At 40.2% G+C, this 19,427-nt stretch overlaps 1 protein-coding gene across 1 annotated transcript; it reads right to left on the bottom strand.

The window, feature by feature from the left end:
- Window positions 1-1,002: 1,002 nt before the first annotated feature.
- rnf128a (ring finger protein 128a) lies at window positions 1,003-18,278 on the bottom strand. Its single transcript, XM_042093921.1, has 7 exons — window positions 17,684-18,278; window positions 7,931-8,178; window positions 5,615-5,686; window positions 5,325-5,407; window positions 5,031-5,127; window positions 4,627-4,789; window positions 1,003-2,699 (listed from the first exon to the last, which is right to left on the bottom strand). Exons 1-7 carry the CDS (start codon window positions 18,105-18,107, stop codon window positions 2,602-2,604), a joined length of 1,185 nt encoding a protein of 394 aa, XP_041949855.1. The 5' UTR covers window positions 18,108-18,278; the 3' UTR covers window positions 1,003-2,601.
- Between the last annotated feature and the right edge of the window lie 1,149 nt (window positions 18,279-19,427).

Raw genomic sequence — 19,427 nt, 5'->3', positions numbered from 1 at the left:
CAAGGTCAAAAACACCTTAAGTGTGATATCTCAAGAATGCCATGTCACACAAGATTCAAATTTGGTTACTCCAAAAGCACCTTTGCAGGTATCACAATTACCCTACCAACCAGCTAGCAGCAAGCTCAACAGCCCCACCAACACCCTAACCAGCAGATTGCATCCCCTCGTGTAATTCCTCGGAATTGCATTTCTAGTTCACCCCCGATATCTGAAATGGGGCCCCTCAGTCAAATAACACAGGGCCCATGTAAATACTGCCGAGGATAATTAAATAATAAAGTAGTTATTGTGCTTTTGCCCAACCTGTGTACTGCTGCCGATTCCTGCGTAACATGAATGCAGGGTGCAGGTTAGGTGTGTGTGTGTGTGTGTGTGACGGGTTGGGGGGGGAGAAAATTCCTGTAATTTGCATGGCCATCAAACTTTACTAAGAATATCACAGGTCTGTTAGTTTAGACATTTCGCAAGGTGTCAGATTAGGAAATACATCCTACACATACATATCACTCACTCCATACAAGTTTAATCTATTTGTCATAAAACCTGGCAACCTAAAATCAGCATGTGCACACTGCGTAATCAAGCAAGCGGGCTAGTACAAGCATAGATAAACACTGATTATGATGCAGGGTATAGCGTTCCTCACGCCATCATAAAACCAGCGTAGCTACTTAAGCCAATAAGTGGGCTATACAGTTAAAAGACCAAGAGAGTAATTCATTTAACAATTACATGGGTACATTCTAAAGGTTTTAGGGAACACTGAACTTTTCTTGAGAACAATGTGGGAAAAGACACCGAACACAGAAACCTAGCCTAAAAAGATATTGTCTTGCGTGAGGATGAAGGCACTCATTATTCTGTACCTCTCCAATCTACTCATGTGGCCATCATTTAGATTGTGTCCTTCTATCTGTCACATTAGTAGGCCTACACAAAGTTGTCTATGAAACCGGTAGGACTATTCGCTTACTGTCTACAGCAGACAACAGCACACCGTTTTCATAAAACAAGAATTTATTAATTTCTTTTCGCAATTTATAGCTGTTATCAAAGACCCAACACAACCCAAGTTAACAATGAAAAGGTAACAATTCCTTTTGTCCCTTAACATTAATCAAAAACACTTAAAATGTCTTCATTACGAAGAACTGGAACCTTTAAGCAAAGAAAAAAAAACTGCAACATAATTCAATTAATTCTTGTAAAGTGCATGCAGAAACTATTAATTTCATCAAGTGAGAACACATATTTTGTATGAGATATATGAGGAAATAATTCATTACTAGATGATAACTTTTTAAGGCACACTATCTGCACCAGCCAGTTTACACCAGAGCACATGACTTAACGGTGTAAGACCAGGTGAAGACTAAACAAAAACAAAAAAACTCTTTTTTCAGGGAAATACTTTTAGGGATGTCTCAAAAAAATGTAAGACAGCATTACATACAAAATGTCATTTGGAGGACTAGCATCTATCCCTGTATAAAAGTAGGGTTTTCACAACATTTACAATGGTAAGCACTCAATGACATGATTATTTTTTTTCACACAGGTTCACCTACATGAAATAGAGAAATCAACAAACTATGAAATGAAAAGTACAACACATTTCTTTGATATTACAGAACACCCATTTTCATTACAAAAAGTTAGTGTGGTCTCACACATGCGCTTGTGTATGTAGCTGGCGATGGTATAGCTGACAGTATTACACACGGACAGCAGATGGAGCACTACAGGTTTTTCTAAAACGGGGACATGTAAACTAATGTCCACATTTTCAGGCAGAAAGTGGTAAGGCCTTGTTTATACATGTTTCTCTGGAATGCACACTGTACAAACATAGAAAAAAAGTACTAAACTGTGTCCAAAAGCCTAAAGCCTTAAATAATAAAACTTCATTTAAACTACTGCATCAAATCTCTCACTCTCTCTTTCTCTCTGTCTCTCTCTCCCACACACACACACGGACAAACCCATACACTCAATATATACACACACACTCTCACACATACAATTACATTTAAAAGAGAAGACAGCAAAGCAACAAAGAAAAATGTCTGGCTTGTGGTCCGATACCTCATGATCCACCACTGGTACTGCTAAAACACAAAGAAAACTGTCCTATCGACATAAAGGAATTTTAGCTATTAAAACACATAGCTTAAGACACAATGATTGATGACAGACATTCAAGTAACTAACCTACTGATTCAAATTACTTACATCACATACAATTAAAGTATTCTGATGTCCAGCTTGTCCTGGCCTGAAGCAGAGATACTCTGCAGAGATTTGATATCAAAATAATGAAAACTAATATGCATAGATACCACTCCCGCTAACTTAGCCTTTGTTTTTGTGTGTGTGTGTGTGTGTGTGTGTGTGTGTGTGTGTGTGTGTGTGTGTGTGTGTGTGTGTGTGTGTGTGCGCGTTGAGGGGTGGGGATTGCAGTGATATGCATAGATAGAGTTAGGCCAACCTGAGTTTAACTAAGTCCATCTGTTATCAAAGGAGACTTGGATGTGACTGTGTGTGTGTGTGTGTGTGTGTGTTTGTGTGTGTGTGTGTGTGTGTGTGTACATTCGACACTCATGTTCTGGGGTCTCTAGGGCTATCGCTCTCAAAGGCAAGGTTGTCGTAATGTGGCTGGATGTCCACTTGAACTGATCCAAGGTCAGGGATGGACTCTGAAACACAAGAATAACACAAACCTTCACAATACAACAAGATACAAGGACCTGTTGGATATTACAACAATGTGGTTTAGTGATATAAGCTAAGTGACATCACCCTACACAAGTTAACTCTGTGGTAAACCTCCTTGACGGTTTAATAGAAGATTCCTATTGCTTCATTGTGCAAGCATAACAAAGTCCCCAGGTGCTTCTTTGAGGTGGCTTACCACTTACTTATTCTGGGTTGTCACTAAACCATGTTCTTATTTATCAACTAGTCCATTCAAACCATCCAAAATTGTCAGTGAATTTGGACCTGCACTAAAGAATTGCAGTAGCAACAGCTCATTGTCTTTTCTAACCCGTCATGACTCTGTTTACAAAAGGATTAGATGTTAATGACACATGTTTCTTACGCTGAATAGGTGAATATGTTAATTACCCAGAACATTAAGCTATGTAAAAGATTGGGTAGAAAATGAAATAATTAAAAAAAAATACACCTCCCACAAATGTATACTTAAAAGAAAAGCTAGTAGGATTCTACTTTCCCAGTCTCACTGATGGTGTTTATGTTACAATCACCCTCTGTTGGAAAAATGCAAATGTTCTGCAATCACAGAATATTCTAGAATTTTAGGACAAGGAGCCATGGGCATTTGGCTGAGAATCGAGAAACCATGGCATAGTCATGTTTCCCAATTTTCATAATACATTTTATAATATATTTACAGAAAGTCAGTAACCTGACATTTTTTTTATTGTGTAATATGAAATGGCCACTCATATTTCATTAACTAAAATTAAATTAAGATTAAAGATGACATAGAATGGATGAACAGAGTATTTTACCTTGTTCTCTGATGTCAACATAGAAGGAGGTATGCAACTTGCTCAGATGCTATTTTACAAGCACATTTCCAACCCTATAATTAGGCTGGGGAAGAAAATGGGCCTTTTGGCTGATATCTAGGTGCCCCTCATGCTTATCTGGCACCCACATGAATAATTAAATGAGCTTTATGCTGATCGGCTGCCTTGTATGGGAAAACAACACTGTAGTGCTGCTTTTTAAAACTCGAAACCAGAAAAAAACAAACTTCACGGAACACCCTAGCCTATTACTTTTCCGCACTTTTTTGTCACATCAAGCGGAGCTCATGACGTGACCAGCGGCTCAGTGTTCAAGAATGACGTCCGTTCTCCGAACACATGTCTTACTTCAAGGTAAAAGAGGATGATGAGGGAAATGTGAGAACAGCCTCTCAAGTTTCAACACCTCTGCTCTGTTTTTTTTTTCCATCCAGCGCAATTCCAAAAAGTGCTTCTCAAGCGCAGCTTCACCTCAGACACAACATGCTTGACATTGTCATGACATTGACGTTGGAAGACGTTGTGTTATTGGTAGCTGAAATTTAACACCTCCCTCTCAGGCCATACACTGTACACATCTGCACTTAAGCTAATGTGTAAAATATAAAAAAAGATTTACAGATAATAACAGTGTAAAAAAATTGTGTAAAGTGTTCTGTATGTCCCGTTTACCATAGTATATATATATATATATATATATATATATATATATATATATATACACGGGAGGTCAGTGATCATGCTATGTGGAAAAGTGCATACAGTTATAGAAACATGCACTTTAGTCATATAAACATAAAACGTATAAAGGCTAGCATATAAAAAAGGGGTCATGTTCAAATCAACTTTGTTGGCAGCTGTTGAGGTCTTATGATAGGCAGAATACTAAAGGTTGAAAAAAAAATATGAAGGTTGCGGTCCAGCCCATGCCATATGATCAGCATGGAGGCGTGAAAGGCCCGAGCACCCTTTAACAGGAGGGTGAGAGGTATGCAGGGCAGAATTTAAGAGACATAACAGCACGAGAGCGAGGGGGGGGGGGGGGGGGGGGGGGCTGGTGCATTACCAGGGCTGGAGTGTGGAGTGTCCTCCACTGGGCTGTGGTGCTCCATGCCCTGGATGGAGGCGTAGCCAGACGAGGCCGTCTCACTGCGGCTGTCTTCGGTCACGTTGGGGAATGAGAGCTCCGGAGGCACGGTGATCTCCTGGGGCGGCTCCTCTATGTCAGGCTGAGAGAAAGAAAGAGAGAGAGAGAGAGAGACAGAGACAGAGACAGAGAGAGAGAGAGAGAGAGAGAGAGAGAGATGGATGGAGAGGGAAAGAGAGGGTGATTATTTTTCCAAAATTAGCTAATATGTCTCAGCACATTCAGGGCACATCCAAATTAAGGTGCTTTCAAGGAAAATGGATGGGGATTTTTTGGGCTGTGGAGATGGGAGTCAAGCAAGTGCACAATGTAAATGTTCTTACCTCCACTCCCAGGGCCTTCAGGATGTCACACTTGCACATCGGACACGTTCTGTGTTCCAGTAACCATGGCTCAATGCACTGCTTATGGAACAAATGACTACAAACACACACAGACACACAAACACACGTTTTATTATCACTAATACATTTTCCATTCTTTTCAAATGACTGAAATATTACTTTACTTTTTATTTAGATCACTGTATCATTACAAATAGTACATTTCGATTACTTTAACTATCTCGGCACTGTAAGCAAATTTGCCTCATAGGTGTGAATCACTGCTTTACATACTTGCACGTGAGAATGGAGAGCACATCTCCGGCCTTGTACGCATCAATGCAAACTGCGCAGGTGTCTGCATCTGGCCCCGTCTCCTGCAAAGTAAACACCACATGTTTCCCCATTTCCATTTATTCATATAGCAGACGTTTTCATCCAAAGCCACGTACAAAAGGCATGTTTCATTTCCATGCAGAAGGAAGGAGGGAGGGAAGGGAGGAAAGTGGAGCAGGAAGGGCTAAGACCGAGATGGGAGGAGGTGAAGAAAGTTACAAAAATGAAGGAGGGCAGGTGGTCAGTACCTCATCTCCCTGTTTAAGTGTGCGGACTTGCAGTTGGCCAATCGCCTTCTTTGCTTCGGCCTTAAGCTTTTTCTGCAAAGGGGAGAGGAGGAAAGTGTGTCAAGAGGACGTGGATGAGGGAGTTCATCGGTGTGTGTGTGTGTGTGTGTGTGTGTGTGTGTGTGTGTGTGTGTGTGTGACGAGGAGTGTGGATTACAGCGGAGCACGTGTAAACAAGAGGCCATGAGAATGCTCTACGAATGCATACGTTTGCTCTGGCTTTCCCACGTTTCACATTGCATGGTTTTGCATTATTCAGCCACTTCCTATCTCTCTTTCTCCCACTTCTTTATCTCTCATTCTCCCACTTCTTTATCTCTCATTCACTCATTCTTTTCTTGTCCCCTCTCCCTCTCTGTCTTACACACATTTACATACCTATGGTGCTGTTCAGTTCTACGTTCTGACATTCTTTGTTTGACCTTGAACTTGAACTATGTGCCTTAGCTTTGTTTCGTTTAGAATAATAACTAGTGTAAAATGTATGTGGCTTTGGTTTATATGGTGAAGCTTAGTTACTGTCTGTATTTACATGTTACATGTACATTATATACACTAATTAATATATATATATATATATATATATATATATATATATATATATATATATATATACACACACACACATAATGTATATCTGACAACATATGCAAATGAAATGATTGATAGTCAAATTGACAAACTCATCACACTGTTATGAACCTAAGAGCAATACTGTCTGGGGCCAGCCATTATGATGTATATAATCATGACATGGTAATCACTTTCTAGATTTACCTCAGTGGTTAATCCATGACACATTTTTATATCCTATTGTATATAAAAATATATAAATGTAACTGTGTACTGTTGTTATGCAAGTCACTGAACTTGCTAATTTACATGTGCCAGGTTTCAAAATATGAATGTAACCACACACGGGTTGTTATGCAAGTCACATGTTTGTCTAGAATACGGTTGTGCAAGCATCAAAGTCAAGGTAATCTCCATCCTCATCTGGGTTCCAGAGGAAGGAGATGATGTCATCCTGGAAGAACCAAGACACCCTCACCCTTGGCTTAGATGTTTTTCAGTCGAGTCATTAAAACACTCCCCAGGGGAAAAGTCACTGGAGATTTTAGAGACGTAAATGGCAAGCACACCAAAACCCTATCACACACGCTTTATATGTTTACATATATTGTCTATACATAATGTATATTTGACAACATATGTAACATGAATGATTGATACTGTCAAATTGACACTCATCAAATTGTTATGAACCTAAGAGTAATGCACAACCAATCACAGCGGGGATTACTCAAATCACTTGAGAATATCTCTGGAGAGAATTAGCAGGATGTTTTTTTACAAAGCCTCTATGCTTGTTAGTGTGCGTCTGAGAAAGAGAGACAAAGAGAGAGAGAGTGTTTGTGTATGAGCAAGCATGTGTGGGTTTGTTGAGCATGCAGGTTTGTATGTGTATTCATGACATTTTGAGTGTGTCTGTGGTGTTTTGCATACACTCACACGGGCAGGACAATGCTCTCCTTTTTGCCCAGAACTTCACACTCTGTGGGTGACTGTTTGACAGTAGTGTTTGTCTGTGACACACTCGCAGCTGAACGTGTGTGTGTGTGTGTGTGTGTGTGTGTGTGTGAGTGTGAGTGTGTGTTTTCCTTCCCCCTTCACTAAGGAGTTATAAGACAAAAACATTTATCAGGCATGTGGAACAGCCCCCTCAGCCTCACTGTTTCAACCCTTGCAAGGTGAACAGGCATATCTGCTGGCAGTTCAAAGGTCTCTGTCAGAGTTGCAGCAGCTTGGTGAACCTGAGCCCACGGCAAACATTACTAGCTCAAAGAGCAGCCCAGGCATGCCAGCATTCTTCCCTGGCTCATGGCAGTGTGGGGCAGGCTCATCTACTGGATTGCTGTTGGCTTTCTCTATGCATAGCAGCGTGTGCGTGTGTGTGTGTGTGTGTGTGTGTGTGTGTACTTCTCCATGTCAAGAAGTGGGTGTGCTCAACAGCATGGAAAAAAGGTGCAGGCAGATTAAGGGCCCCTATCGTTTCTGTCATATATACAGGGCCCCACAGGAATATCAACAAACACAGAAACTATGTGGCCAGTCAGACCAGACAGGTCCAACCTGTTCTTTGAGGACACCTGAGAGAGAGAGAGAGGGCTGTTGGAAGTTTTTTGTGATATCCAACATAACACTTGTCATTCCGTTGTGGTTAAGGACAAGGGTGTTAGGTTTGCCTGATGTAACTCGGGGCGAGTTGGTGGATACCTGTTTGCGGTTCTGCAGCCGGACGGTGTTGAGTCGTCGAGCCGAGTAGAAGATGAAGTACCCCACGGTCGCCGCGGTCACCACAAAGAAGGAGATGGACACAAAGAAGACGGAGTAGTGGCTCATCCAGGGCCCGTGCAGCTTGCCCACCTCGATGGACAAGGTGAGCTGGATGCCCTGCTGCAGCAGCCGGGCCATCTCCATCCCACGGATGTGTCCGATCATAATGGCCACTGTGTCACCTGTGCCTGGAATCACGCGCATGTGGCTACATTAGAGGCGCTCACTCTCAAATTAAAATTATATTTCTTGACGAAACACTGAAATTTCACATTAAACTCAGTAGATGCTCTTAGGCTGGGAACCCCCCCACCCCACCCCCCAACACACACACACACACACACTCTCCTCACAAATGTGCATGCCTGCTCTCAGACAGAACACTACACAAAGCCATCTGTGTTTTCACCCTTACACAGCACAGTCTGTGCACACACGTCACACACAGACACAGACACACACACACACACAGCTCGGTCATTGTCATCACATCACAGTACTATTCTGGTTTCTGTCAGTTATGAATAAACACACGTATTTCATCCAGCATCCATTAAGACTTTCCAGACCTTTGGCATAGCTAAGAATACAATCCGTATGAGCCATCCAGTCATAGGTCTTCCCACCTCAGATGACAGTAACCATCAGTTTGGGGGTGAAAAAGTAGTTGAACAGAAACTGTCTATTTAAGAAATAAAAAACAGGCATCTAACATAATGTTTCTTGAGGGCTTATACACAAACATACAATAAACACGCACATTTACTATGAATAGTACTAACTGAGATATTATGGCTTTATTGTGGGGGAAATTTCCCCGTGACAGTTTCTGCATATTAGATTACTCCCTTCATATCATACAAACAGTAATGGAATATGAAACTTTTTAGTATGAATGGACTAATTGTCATGGAATTCCCAGCAGGCACATTGCTATGACCTAATTTTTAGTGTGAGTGTTTATGTATAGGAAATCTTTTAGCTTGGGCAGATAATTTGCGGTCTGAACACTTCTTGTCAAATGCAGGTGTGAAAATCAGGAACCACTGGCCAAACATTTGACTCATGTGACAACTAAACCACAAAAGTCCATTTCCAAAATATATAAGCACACAGGAAGCAAGAAGCAAGCCAGTCACAATGCAAGGACAGAAATATCGGAAGCAAAACAACTGCTGTCTGACAAAGAATGACAAGACAAGACTCCATGTCTGCCAAAAGCTCTTCATGAGCTGTGTTGAGTATGTCATGTGAGACAGCATGCCGTCCACCTGACTTGACAAAACAGTGTCAGCAAATCGCTCTATGGCCTCAGGTAGTGCGACTCTCACATTCCTCTAAACTGTACAAACTCCAGCCACTAATTGTGTTTTCCCACATTTTGGTTGAGTCAGTTTCCAACAAGTAAAGTATAAGTATATATACTCTTTTGATCCCGTGAGAGAAATTTGGTCTCTGCATTTATCCCAATCCGTGAATTAGTGAAACACACTCAGCACACAGTGAACACACAGTGAGGTGAAGCACACACTAATCCCGGCGCAGTGATCTGCCTGCTACAACAGCGGCGCTCGGGGAGCAGTGAGGGGTTAGGCACCTTGCTCAAGGGCACTTCAGCCATTCCGACTGGTCGGGATATCACACTATTTCTGTGGTATTCTAGAGTTTACTTTCCCTGAGGTATATCTATAGCAACTAGCTGTAAAGATTATGGAGAAAAAAGATTGCAGTCTTGTGAAATCTTGGGAACACTTTGTGAAATATAGTACTTTGCCAATTCACATTTGAACAAGAAGAGAGTGTGTACCGCTCGCTTTTGTCATACAGAGATAAATCTCAGAGAAAAAGAACACAGTTACGTGATATGATACCAATGGTCTGGGTGATACGTGACCAGCAAGGAGACCAACTAAACGTAACCTCTTTTAAGGCCCAACTTCCTGCTTGTTACTGAGGCAGAAAGGCTTTCCTCATAGGAGGCCAATTAAGAGAACAGCAAGTTCTCAAGCACAAAAACACTCACTATGTCAAAGAGAGAGAGTAGAGAGAGAGAGTAGAGAGAGAGAGAGAGAGAGAGAGAGAGAGAGAGAGAAATACAACCTTGTTTAAAACGTCACAAGTAATTTAAAGCCAATATTGTTTTATATGCATATTCTATAAATAGGCCTACATATCGGAACATAGACTACACAACATGCAGGAAGGCAAAAATGAGAGTTCCAATACCTCATATTTAGGAGAAGTGGTGCCCTTTAGAGAAGACCAGTTTTTCAAGTTCATTCACAAGAGCCGGGACAAAGAAAAAGAAACTAGCTATTACTGGACTGAGAGTCGAACATCCTTTTCCTTTAACCTCTGTTAATACTTTTCAGTTTCCATAGCGCAAATATAATACGAATACATTTAGGTCATTCCGTATCAGGTAAGGTTGCCTCTCAAAAGTCCCAAAACCAAGGCCTGTAAAATATCTCTGTTAAAATCCTATTTTTCCTATTTTATACATTTATTTCATTATATAGTCAGAGAAACAAAAGATTTTGGAAACATTTTTTTTTGGCCATTAATATTTTGAAAAGTATTATTTATAGCCAGTCCAATCTTTGTAGGATGGAAGACAAACATGTTCTCAGTATGACTGAACCATTAAAAGTTTGTAGGGCAAGTTCAATGACTTTCTGTAAGGCCCTAGATTTGGAAAAATATGCAATAAGAGTGACATTGGGGGTATTCTAAATATTTTGTGACTTTGTATTTTTTCTTTAAATACACTATCTTATCAATTTTGTGCCACTATTTCATTTATCCACATACAATGAACATGAAAATATTATGGACATATTCTCTGTCATTTATAGTAAAATGGTATGTGGGGAACTAGCCTAGTATAGTAGTCACATGAAAATCTATGTGTGGCAATACATAAATAGAGGTAAAGACATTGTTTCACCTCAGGGACAAGAATGAAAAAGCAGGGGCATACAATGTAAAAAACAAAGTGTATCCTTGAATAAAATATGGTAATAAAACACTGGCACTTGTACACTAAATGAGTTTGAGAGCTAATTCCACTGAGATTTTTGTTGTGTGTTCCTACTAACTACCCCACATACCATTTTAGTCCTAAAATTATCAAATACATCTAATTTTATCCTTAATCTCTTCATGTGCTTTTGTTGTGAAGATCTCAAATGTTGGCACAACATTAATAAAGTATTGTATCTGCAGAAAAAATACAGATTTTTTTCCAAGACTCAATATCACTCATTTTAAAATATCATATACGGCCTTAAATAAAAATCAATGGGGATGCAGTACACACTTTTAGTGCTTCAGTCAAACTGAGAACATGTTTGGGTAGGCTATGAATAAAACTTTTTAAAGGGTAACGTCACTTCTGTTGACTTTCAAACAAAACAGAGAGCTAGCTCGCTACTTCCTCCCCCTCCCTCCCGTGCTGCTCCCGTGCAATTGAAACTCTCCTAAACGCGCATCTCGTCTGTGATTTGCTGGAACAGTTTGTTATTATGGGCTAGGTTTGCCCAGGTTGTTTTTATTGCCGTTTTGGGAGCCTGCTGTCCACAGAGATCGTGTTTTTTTACAGTGTATTCAGGACACAGACAGCTAGCGGTTGGTTAGGTGATGTTTGCAGTAAGTGACATAAATTGTTTTAGCCAAAAAAAAAACATAGCATAGTCCAAACATGGCCAACATTTTTTGGAAAAAACATGGCTCTTTAGTTTTGGAACCCAAACATGACAAACATTGAGAAAAATCTGAGACAGTATGGCAACCATTTTGCTGGATTCTGTCTAATTTGACGCAAAATTACCCATTTGTGTTATAACAAGAAGTGTTATACTATTTTCTGCATTCATGCTGTTCATACATTGAAAAAGGAAATTTGATCATGACTGAATACAAAGCTTTGGTAGGGATGTTCATTAACTTGGTCAAATCATACTGTTTGAATTCTGTCTAACTAAAAAACTTTCACTCATACTTCTGTTCATAATCAACCGTTATCAACACAGACATATAAGTCTATAATACACACTCAAAAAAGACTGTCTCGGTGTCAAAGTTTTTTTAAACAGAGATGATACTTGAGGAGAACTGGACTGAAATGGTTCAGTGAAAAAACGTCAAGAGTGTAGAAACTTGACACCAACTTAGACCTCCCTCAAGATGACAATGGTTATGATTTCCCCAAAAAATTATCTTTCTAATCTTTCCAGTAGCCACCCAAGGTGACAAACGTGCCTTCTCCTGGCTTTCATAATTTGCGTAAAAGTGTTTTAATCTTTAATCTTTTTTCACCTTTAATCTGCTGTTTATTTGTCAGATCACATGACTACCAAGATAAACACAGTTTATTGGTTCAGTCAATAGCATTGTAGAAATCAAAGTCCAGAAAGATCGGAGGAGTCCAAATGCCATGTATGCAGGCATGTACAGTACACTACATAGCCTACTATGAGCTGGACAATGTGTACTGCATGTGTTTTGTGTATAGAAATTGATGTCACCACTATTTATCTATGTTCCGTCAAATAATCAGGACCAAACCAACCTGAATGTCCTATTGGTTTACCGGCAAGCAAGTCATATTTGCATACATTTGCAACTGAAAAAAATTGGGGATTTTTGCAAAAAAGGTCTACACTCTCACAAAGGTGATGGTTAGCCAATACTATAATAGACCCAGCCAATCTATCCACCTGGGTGCAAATGACACTTACAGTATGTCTGCCTACATACTAGTGTTGCACGGTGTATCGATACTAAAAAGGTATCACGATGCCTTCACACAAAAAACAATATGATTTCCGACGTTTTTAGAATCGATACTTTATTAAAATTAACGTTCTGTGTCTGCGTGAACTGCTGCTCTCACTGCTCCTTGCACGCCATAGACTGTATATATAGAACTGTGATCATTTTGACGAGACATAACGAGCTGTAATCATAGGGTGCTATCGTGATGAAAGCGCAATGTTCACGCCAGAATAACATTACCATAACTTGTAAAATCTATTTCATGTTTGGTCAGTACTACTGGTAATATTTGTCATGGCATGTAGACTGCAATTTGTTCAAAGTATTGCCCAGATGTAGGATAGGATACCCGAAATGCGCTAATTAAAGCCCACAGCATATAATACCACCAAAGCGTGTTGAGTCCTAATAATAATAGCGGCTTATTGTTACGTGGTAGCAAATCATGTTATCAAAAAAATAGACGTAGGCTAATGTAGGAATGCACAAAGACATATTGCAACAGGTAATGGTGTAGGCCTATCTGACGAAGACCTGAGTGGTTGGAACGTCGTACTTGTACACTGGGCGCAAAGAAGACTATCCTCACATTTTCCCCTTTGCAACTGTCAAAGAAATCCCATGAACACGGTAAGGCCTAGGGAAGCCTATACTGTACATCAGATGGCCTAAAGATTAGGCCCCTCTGCATAGCATTCAGTGATTTGCATGCAGTAATTTCAACACTGACCTTGATCTAGCCTAGTTTGGCTATTTAAAGCTACACACAACACAACACAATGTAAATGAAATAGAACAAAAAATAAAGGACTTAATCACACAAAATAGCCCTACTATTTTACGGACTATAAAAATAATAATTATGTAGGAAGTTTAGAACCCAGAATTGACCTGCACACTACAAAAGTGCACCGAATTCAACACAAATGACTCAATACACTTGAAGGAGGTATGAGTCTTAGGATTTTGCCGAAGTATCGTTTCAGTATCGAGCATCGTGATATTTATGGCAGGTATCGTATCGAAGTCATAATTTTGGTATCGTGACAACACTACTACATACCAAACCAAACTTGAGGGGTTGATAAAGGCCCTATGACATTTGCCAAATACAGAAGCAAAAAATAAAAAAATAAATGAATCCAACTTCCTCAAGGCCGTACCAGCAACTAGTAATATCACCTGATAAAGCCTGACTATCAGACATGGCAATTAGCTTTTACTGTTTTTTCTTGCTTTTACAAACTCCTTTGATAACAGACCGTTACTGCTCATTTAATTTCTGCTGCAGAGAAATTATATAAGACAAAAAGCAACCAACATGATTTTTGACAGCACATTCATAAACAGTGGGCTAAACCACAAATTTAGACATTGGGATAACATAAGCCTGCTTTACTCCTACGTGAGTCTACATTATCAATTTACGGATGCCAGTCATCATTTTGTTACCTTCCAAGCTGAAGGAATTTTCATGAAAGCCTTGTTGATGGTCAGGATGCCAATATCTTAAATTAAACTGTGTGGTTAAGTTATTGTAGTGACCTTCTGTGACTCAATTTGCCAGCTGCATAAAACTTTGTGTCTCTTTTTGGAGGAACCACCATAGACAACTTATTTTAAGAAGTTCCTTATCTGTGTGTGTGTGTGTGTGTGTGTGTGTGTGTGTGTGTGTGTGTGTGTGTGTGTGTGTGTGTGTGTGTGTGTGTGTGTGTGTGTGTGTGTGACTGACAAACAGACAGAGAGAATGGAATTACTAAAAGCAGATGGACTCTTACAATTGATTCTGACCGACAGCCAGGTACACCACATTCTAGCTTACAAAATCTGCCCAGCCTAACCAACACACTTCTATTAGGCTTACTTGTTATACAGTAAGTTAACAAAAGTAGAAAGAACATTTGTGCAGCAGCATGCACACTAGGGGGATGTCACTACAAAGTAGATAGAAATTTAAGGAGTTTATTTGATATTTTGCTGATTTGCTCCCCAATGCCTTGACGCAGCATGACAGAGTGTACAATGCAGTCAGTTGCCCTACATTTTACTCTCTAGAGCCCTGTTGACCACCACTGACCCTACAGCTCAAGCTGACTGTTAATGGACCTCACTGAATGGTGTATTCCATTTCATCCTGAACAAAGGCCATAGACTGTGCTGCAGTCAACCCAGAGGACAGTAGCCTCTGGAACACTTCTGACCCCATGGAAAGGTCCCTAGAGAGCATTTCTGGAAAATAATTGAGATCGTAAAACTTGGGCTTCCCATTGTTTCGATTTAGGATGCACCTGGTCAGCACTGTGCACTGGTGTTCACTGTTCATTTTTAATTATTGTATTGTTTTTATTTTTAAGTCGCTTTGGACAAAAGCGTCTGCTAAATCATATATTATGCTTCACCTCACTGTGTGTTCACTGTGTGCTGAGTGTGTTTCACTAATTCACGGATTGGGATAAATGCATAGACCAAATTTCCCTCACGGGATCAAAAGAGTATATATACTTATACACTTACTTACTAACTACTTATAACCTTAACCAGAACTATAACCATGTGCAGTCAGTCCTGCCCATGCTGCCTCAAAACTAGATTTCTGTTTTAGTCAGTGTTAGCCTCCTTCTCCTTGTGAAAATCAGCTGCCTATTGTGTTGGCGATATTTGTTCTTGTGATTAATCTGTGACAAAAGCTTACACTGAACATAGCACTAATAGATAGATAGATAGATACTTTATTGATCCCCAGGGGAAATTCAAGGAATTGACGCAGTCAATTGTAATTGACACCTTCATGGCCATTAGAGCTGAGAATCGCAGAGTAAGTCACAAATTGATACAGTCACTATACTTTGCCCACGATTATATCCCGATTCACCTATACTGGAGACACTGTAAAAGACTAATCTATGATACATCAAAATATCTGTATTGAAGAAGAAAATGGGAAAAAGCTGGAATCATGTATTTATTCACTGCATTGCTATTGATATTAATGCTATCATTACTATTATGCTTTATGCACGCTTTTACAAGTTATTTTGTTTTATAACAGAGTTATTTTCAACTAATGTAATGTTCATATTCTGTAAGGCGCTTTGGACAAAAGTGTCATATACCATATCAATATCATACTATACCAATACCATAACCATTTCGCAACTGTTTTGAAACAGTGTAAAAAAAGTGTTTATAGTTTTAACTTAGTGCCTTATGCCTCTCTAAAGAAATAAACAGATTTGTTTTCTTATTTTTCTCTTCTTATTTTGAAGGGAAGGTAGAGCTTGCAAAATAGGAGAGCCTGTCATAACGTCAGACGGAGAAGCATAGACACAGCATTTGAAGATGAGGGAACTAATTATTTTGTTGCCATGTCACATCATGTAATGGGCTATTGCTCTACAATCAGGGCTGTAGTAGAGGCTAAACGCAAGTAAACACAGTTTATTCACCTCTGACATTTTAGAAATAGAGTTTTTCCACCTCTTAGTAGAGTTTATCTACCTCTCAAAAAAGTTTATTCACCAATCAACTTTTAACATTCAAAAAATCACACTGTATTATCCGCATTCACAATATACCCTTATCACTCCAGGAACCATTTAATACCACTGGTATTATTGTAAACATTGGACAATAACCTACACCATAATCAATCCTTTTTTAAAAATCAGATACCGCATAGCACATTACCCACCTCTTATTTTACGACTACAGTGTTTCCCAGAGAATTGAATTCCATTTGTGGTGGTTGGTTTGCAGAATTAACTTGAATGCAACAGTTTTTAACAAATTAGCACAGTGTGGTTATGATGCTAATCAGATTTAAGCACAATTTAGTACAACCTGGAAAATCATTGTGTGGTGGTCAATGTTGATATTGTGGTGGGCCACCACAAATAAGTCAATGTATGGGAAACACTGGACTGCACCCCTGTCTACAATGGTAAGATCTGTTATCTTCTGAATAGTCTGACCTGAGGGAGGAACACTGATAAAGTAGAACACAAGCCCAAAATAAATATTAGGCCTACCTACTATCATTCATGTTTAAGCAGCAAAGTGCCAACTAGCTTTCACAACAGTGAGAGGAGTTTGAACCTTTACAATGTTACCACTGACCAACATGTTAACATACAGACAACTGTCATTTACGCTACATGTGAATAATGGGCTATTCTGATTCATGAATTGCTTTCCATACAGATATTCTCTAACCATTTCTGACACTCATGTGATGGTGACGACAGATCACAAGGAATACCTGCTGACATTATGAATTGTGTGTGCCGGGGCAAGTTAAAGGTTTTTGTTGCAGGATATTAAAACATAGATTATAAACTTAGATTACAGTATTGTAAGGAAGTGTGAAAACAGAATCGTCCCCAGTATTCCTATACAGGCCACAGATCAAGCTTCCTCCACCCTGACTAATTGTGGTGGATCATCCAGAATGTGATTGTTCTGTTTGGCTTAATCACCTCAAACACAACGATCGTAGGGGCACGTCAGTCCGTCAGTGAATAGGTCTATGTTTGCATTGTTTTAGAGTTGTCTAACTTTTACTCTTATGACCCTGTGACCCTCCCCTCCACGACCACCACCTCCCCCACCCCAGTGTGTGTGAGTGCGGGGCAGATAGGCTACCATAAATCCAGTGCTAAAAAGCATGATGATCATACTGACTGTTTAGTTGATCACAACATTTCACAAAAGTATATCACCCCTCGGATTAGTAGGCCTAATGCCACACACTACAGAGCTTGTATGTCCATATTCCAAATCTGATCTGTTGGCCCTGCCACCAGTTCGCTTGGTCGTCGTCATGGGCGTCTGAGCTGAAACTCAGGTAAGTTTTAACATCCACAAAAGAGTTGCATAACATTCAAGAATTCCCAAGTTCGCGTACAAGGGGAAACATACCTGGATGGGACATTTGTATGACCCTGTTATCACTGCCGATATTGTTAAATATAACAGCTCCAATTGCTCCTTTGCTGGCCGCGACGTTGATCTTCTCTGAAAATGTGCACCCATTTCCACGTTGCATGAGAGCTATCCAGCCTTTGGATCCGTTGGGATTGTTATAAACAGTGTCACTGTCACAACCGTATATTGGGTCGGGAAAGTATACGTCTCCAACTACAGACGCCTTTGGCGAGTCCTGTCCGTATAGTCCGATTTCTTCGTATCGCCAGATAGTTTCGTTGCTTTGTGGGGCGACAAAAGATAGGTTGAGATATGCTGTGCATATGTATGTTGCCTGTGCGAAATGTAAACTCGATACCTGTAGACTCGACGCGACGAACAACCACGAAAACAGGTGCCGTTTCGCAAGCAGAGGCATAGCTTATCTGGTCGCAATGCCGATTTGGCACGTATGCTTCTCAGCAGAATTTATGCTATTAATTTAGACCGAAACAACGTCAGACAAGAACAAGAAATCCGTGATAAATGCTCCCTTCATCCAACCTCCCAAGCTCTCTCGGCACTGACTGCTGCTAACAGGTGAACTAGTTGGAACAGGGTGCGATCTATCCTCATCGAGGTCAGGTTGAACCCACCCCATTTCTCTCTTAAAGGTACAGCTACAGCTACAGTACAACTACGAAGTTCAGGCGCGTATGCCAAAGTCAGTGATTTCCATAGCCGAAACAAACGACATTCAAGGACCATTGAAGAAGCGATTATATTGATATCACAGCTGCCTAAACGGGGATGAGTCGGACGATGAATAGGATCAATAGTATCGATGCGATCCTGAAGTGGTCTTGGTATTTTAGGCAAAGTTTGTGCGCCCCCTAGAAAATATCGGCTCTTATTTTCCCAGCTGTTAGGCCTATGTTGTTTTGGCCATCTCCAATGGAGAAAAAATACTATATTAAATAACACAGAAAGTTTGAACTTTTGTCTTTGCAAAGGGTTTGGCAACTTACCAAATAACCAAATGCCACAACCAATTACACGGGAACTCTATTGGCTGTTGCATCCTTCCCAATGCAAATTATCTACTGTAGGTCTGGTTACTTAGTCCTATTTTCAAATCTCTCGTACCTTGTCACAGGGGCGCCTGCAGGAATTGCTATGCTATTTAGCCCTATACAGGCTAAAGTTACCTTTAGTTTTGTTCTAGCGTAACGTGACGTCTGGCTTTAGTGCAGTCTAACGTTCTGACAAGCACACCAATTGCCTACCTTGTTCTTGCCCATCTGGAATAACTCCTAGCTTTGCTGCCTCCATCCTTTCTGTTTTCGTTGTTTAAACTTGTGATATCCATGATGAGTATTGAGTTAGTGAATTAGCTCAACATTGTGTGCTGATAACCATATATAGATAGCCGAGTAAAAGAAAACAACAAGTAGCCTTTTGCGTGTCTGCGTGCGTATTCTCTCTCCTGCTCAAACAAAATGCGTGCACGTTAATTTTGATAACGTGTTCACTAACTTTACGTAATAGAAAATGGTAAATAGCCTAATGGCATGCAGCTAAAGGGATACTGTGCATAGTTGGGAAGGTATGTAGGCCAATTTGGTGTGAATACACACACACACACAAGGGAACATTTCTGTTGTTGAGTAGCTTGATGGTACGCACAGTGCGTACGGACGTACACCTGCAGGCGCGCCTGCCTTGTCACCACAACGAATGATGATGTATTGTAAAACAT

The sequence above is a fragment of the Alosa sapidissima genome, chromosome 5 (assembly GCF_018492685.1).
Source record: "Alosa sapidissima isolate fAloSap1 chromosome 5, fAloSap1.pri, whole genome shotgun sequence".
Classification (NCBI taxonomy): Eukaryota; Metazoa; Chordata; class Actinopteri; order Clupeiformes; family Clupeidae; genus Alosa; species Alosa sapidissima.
This window is presented reverse-complemented; position numbering and strand designations above follow the sequence as displayed.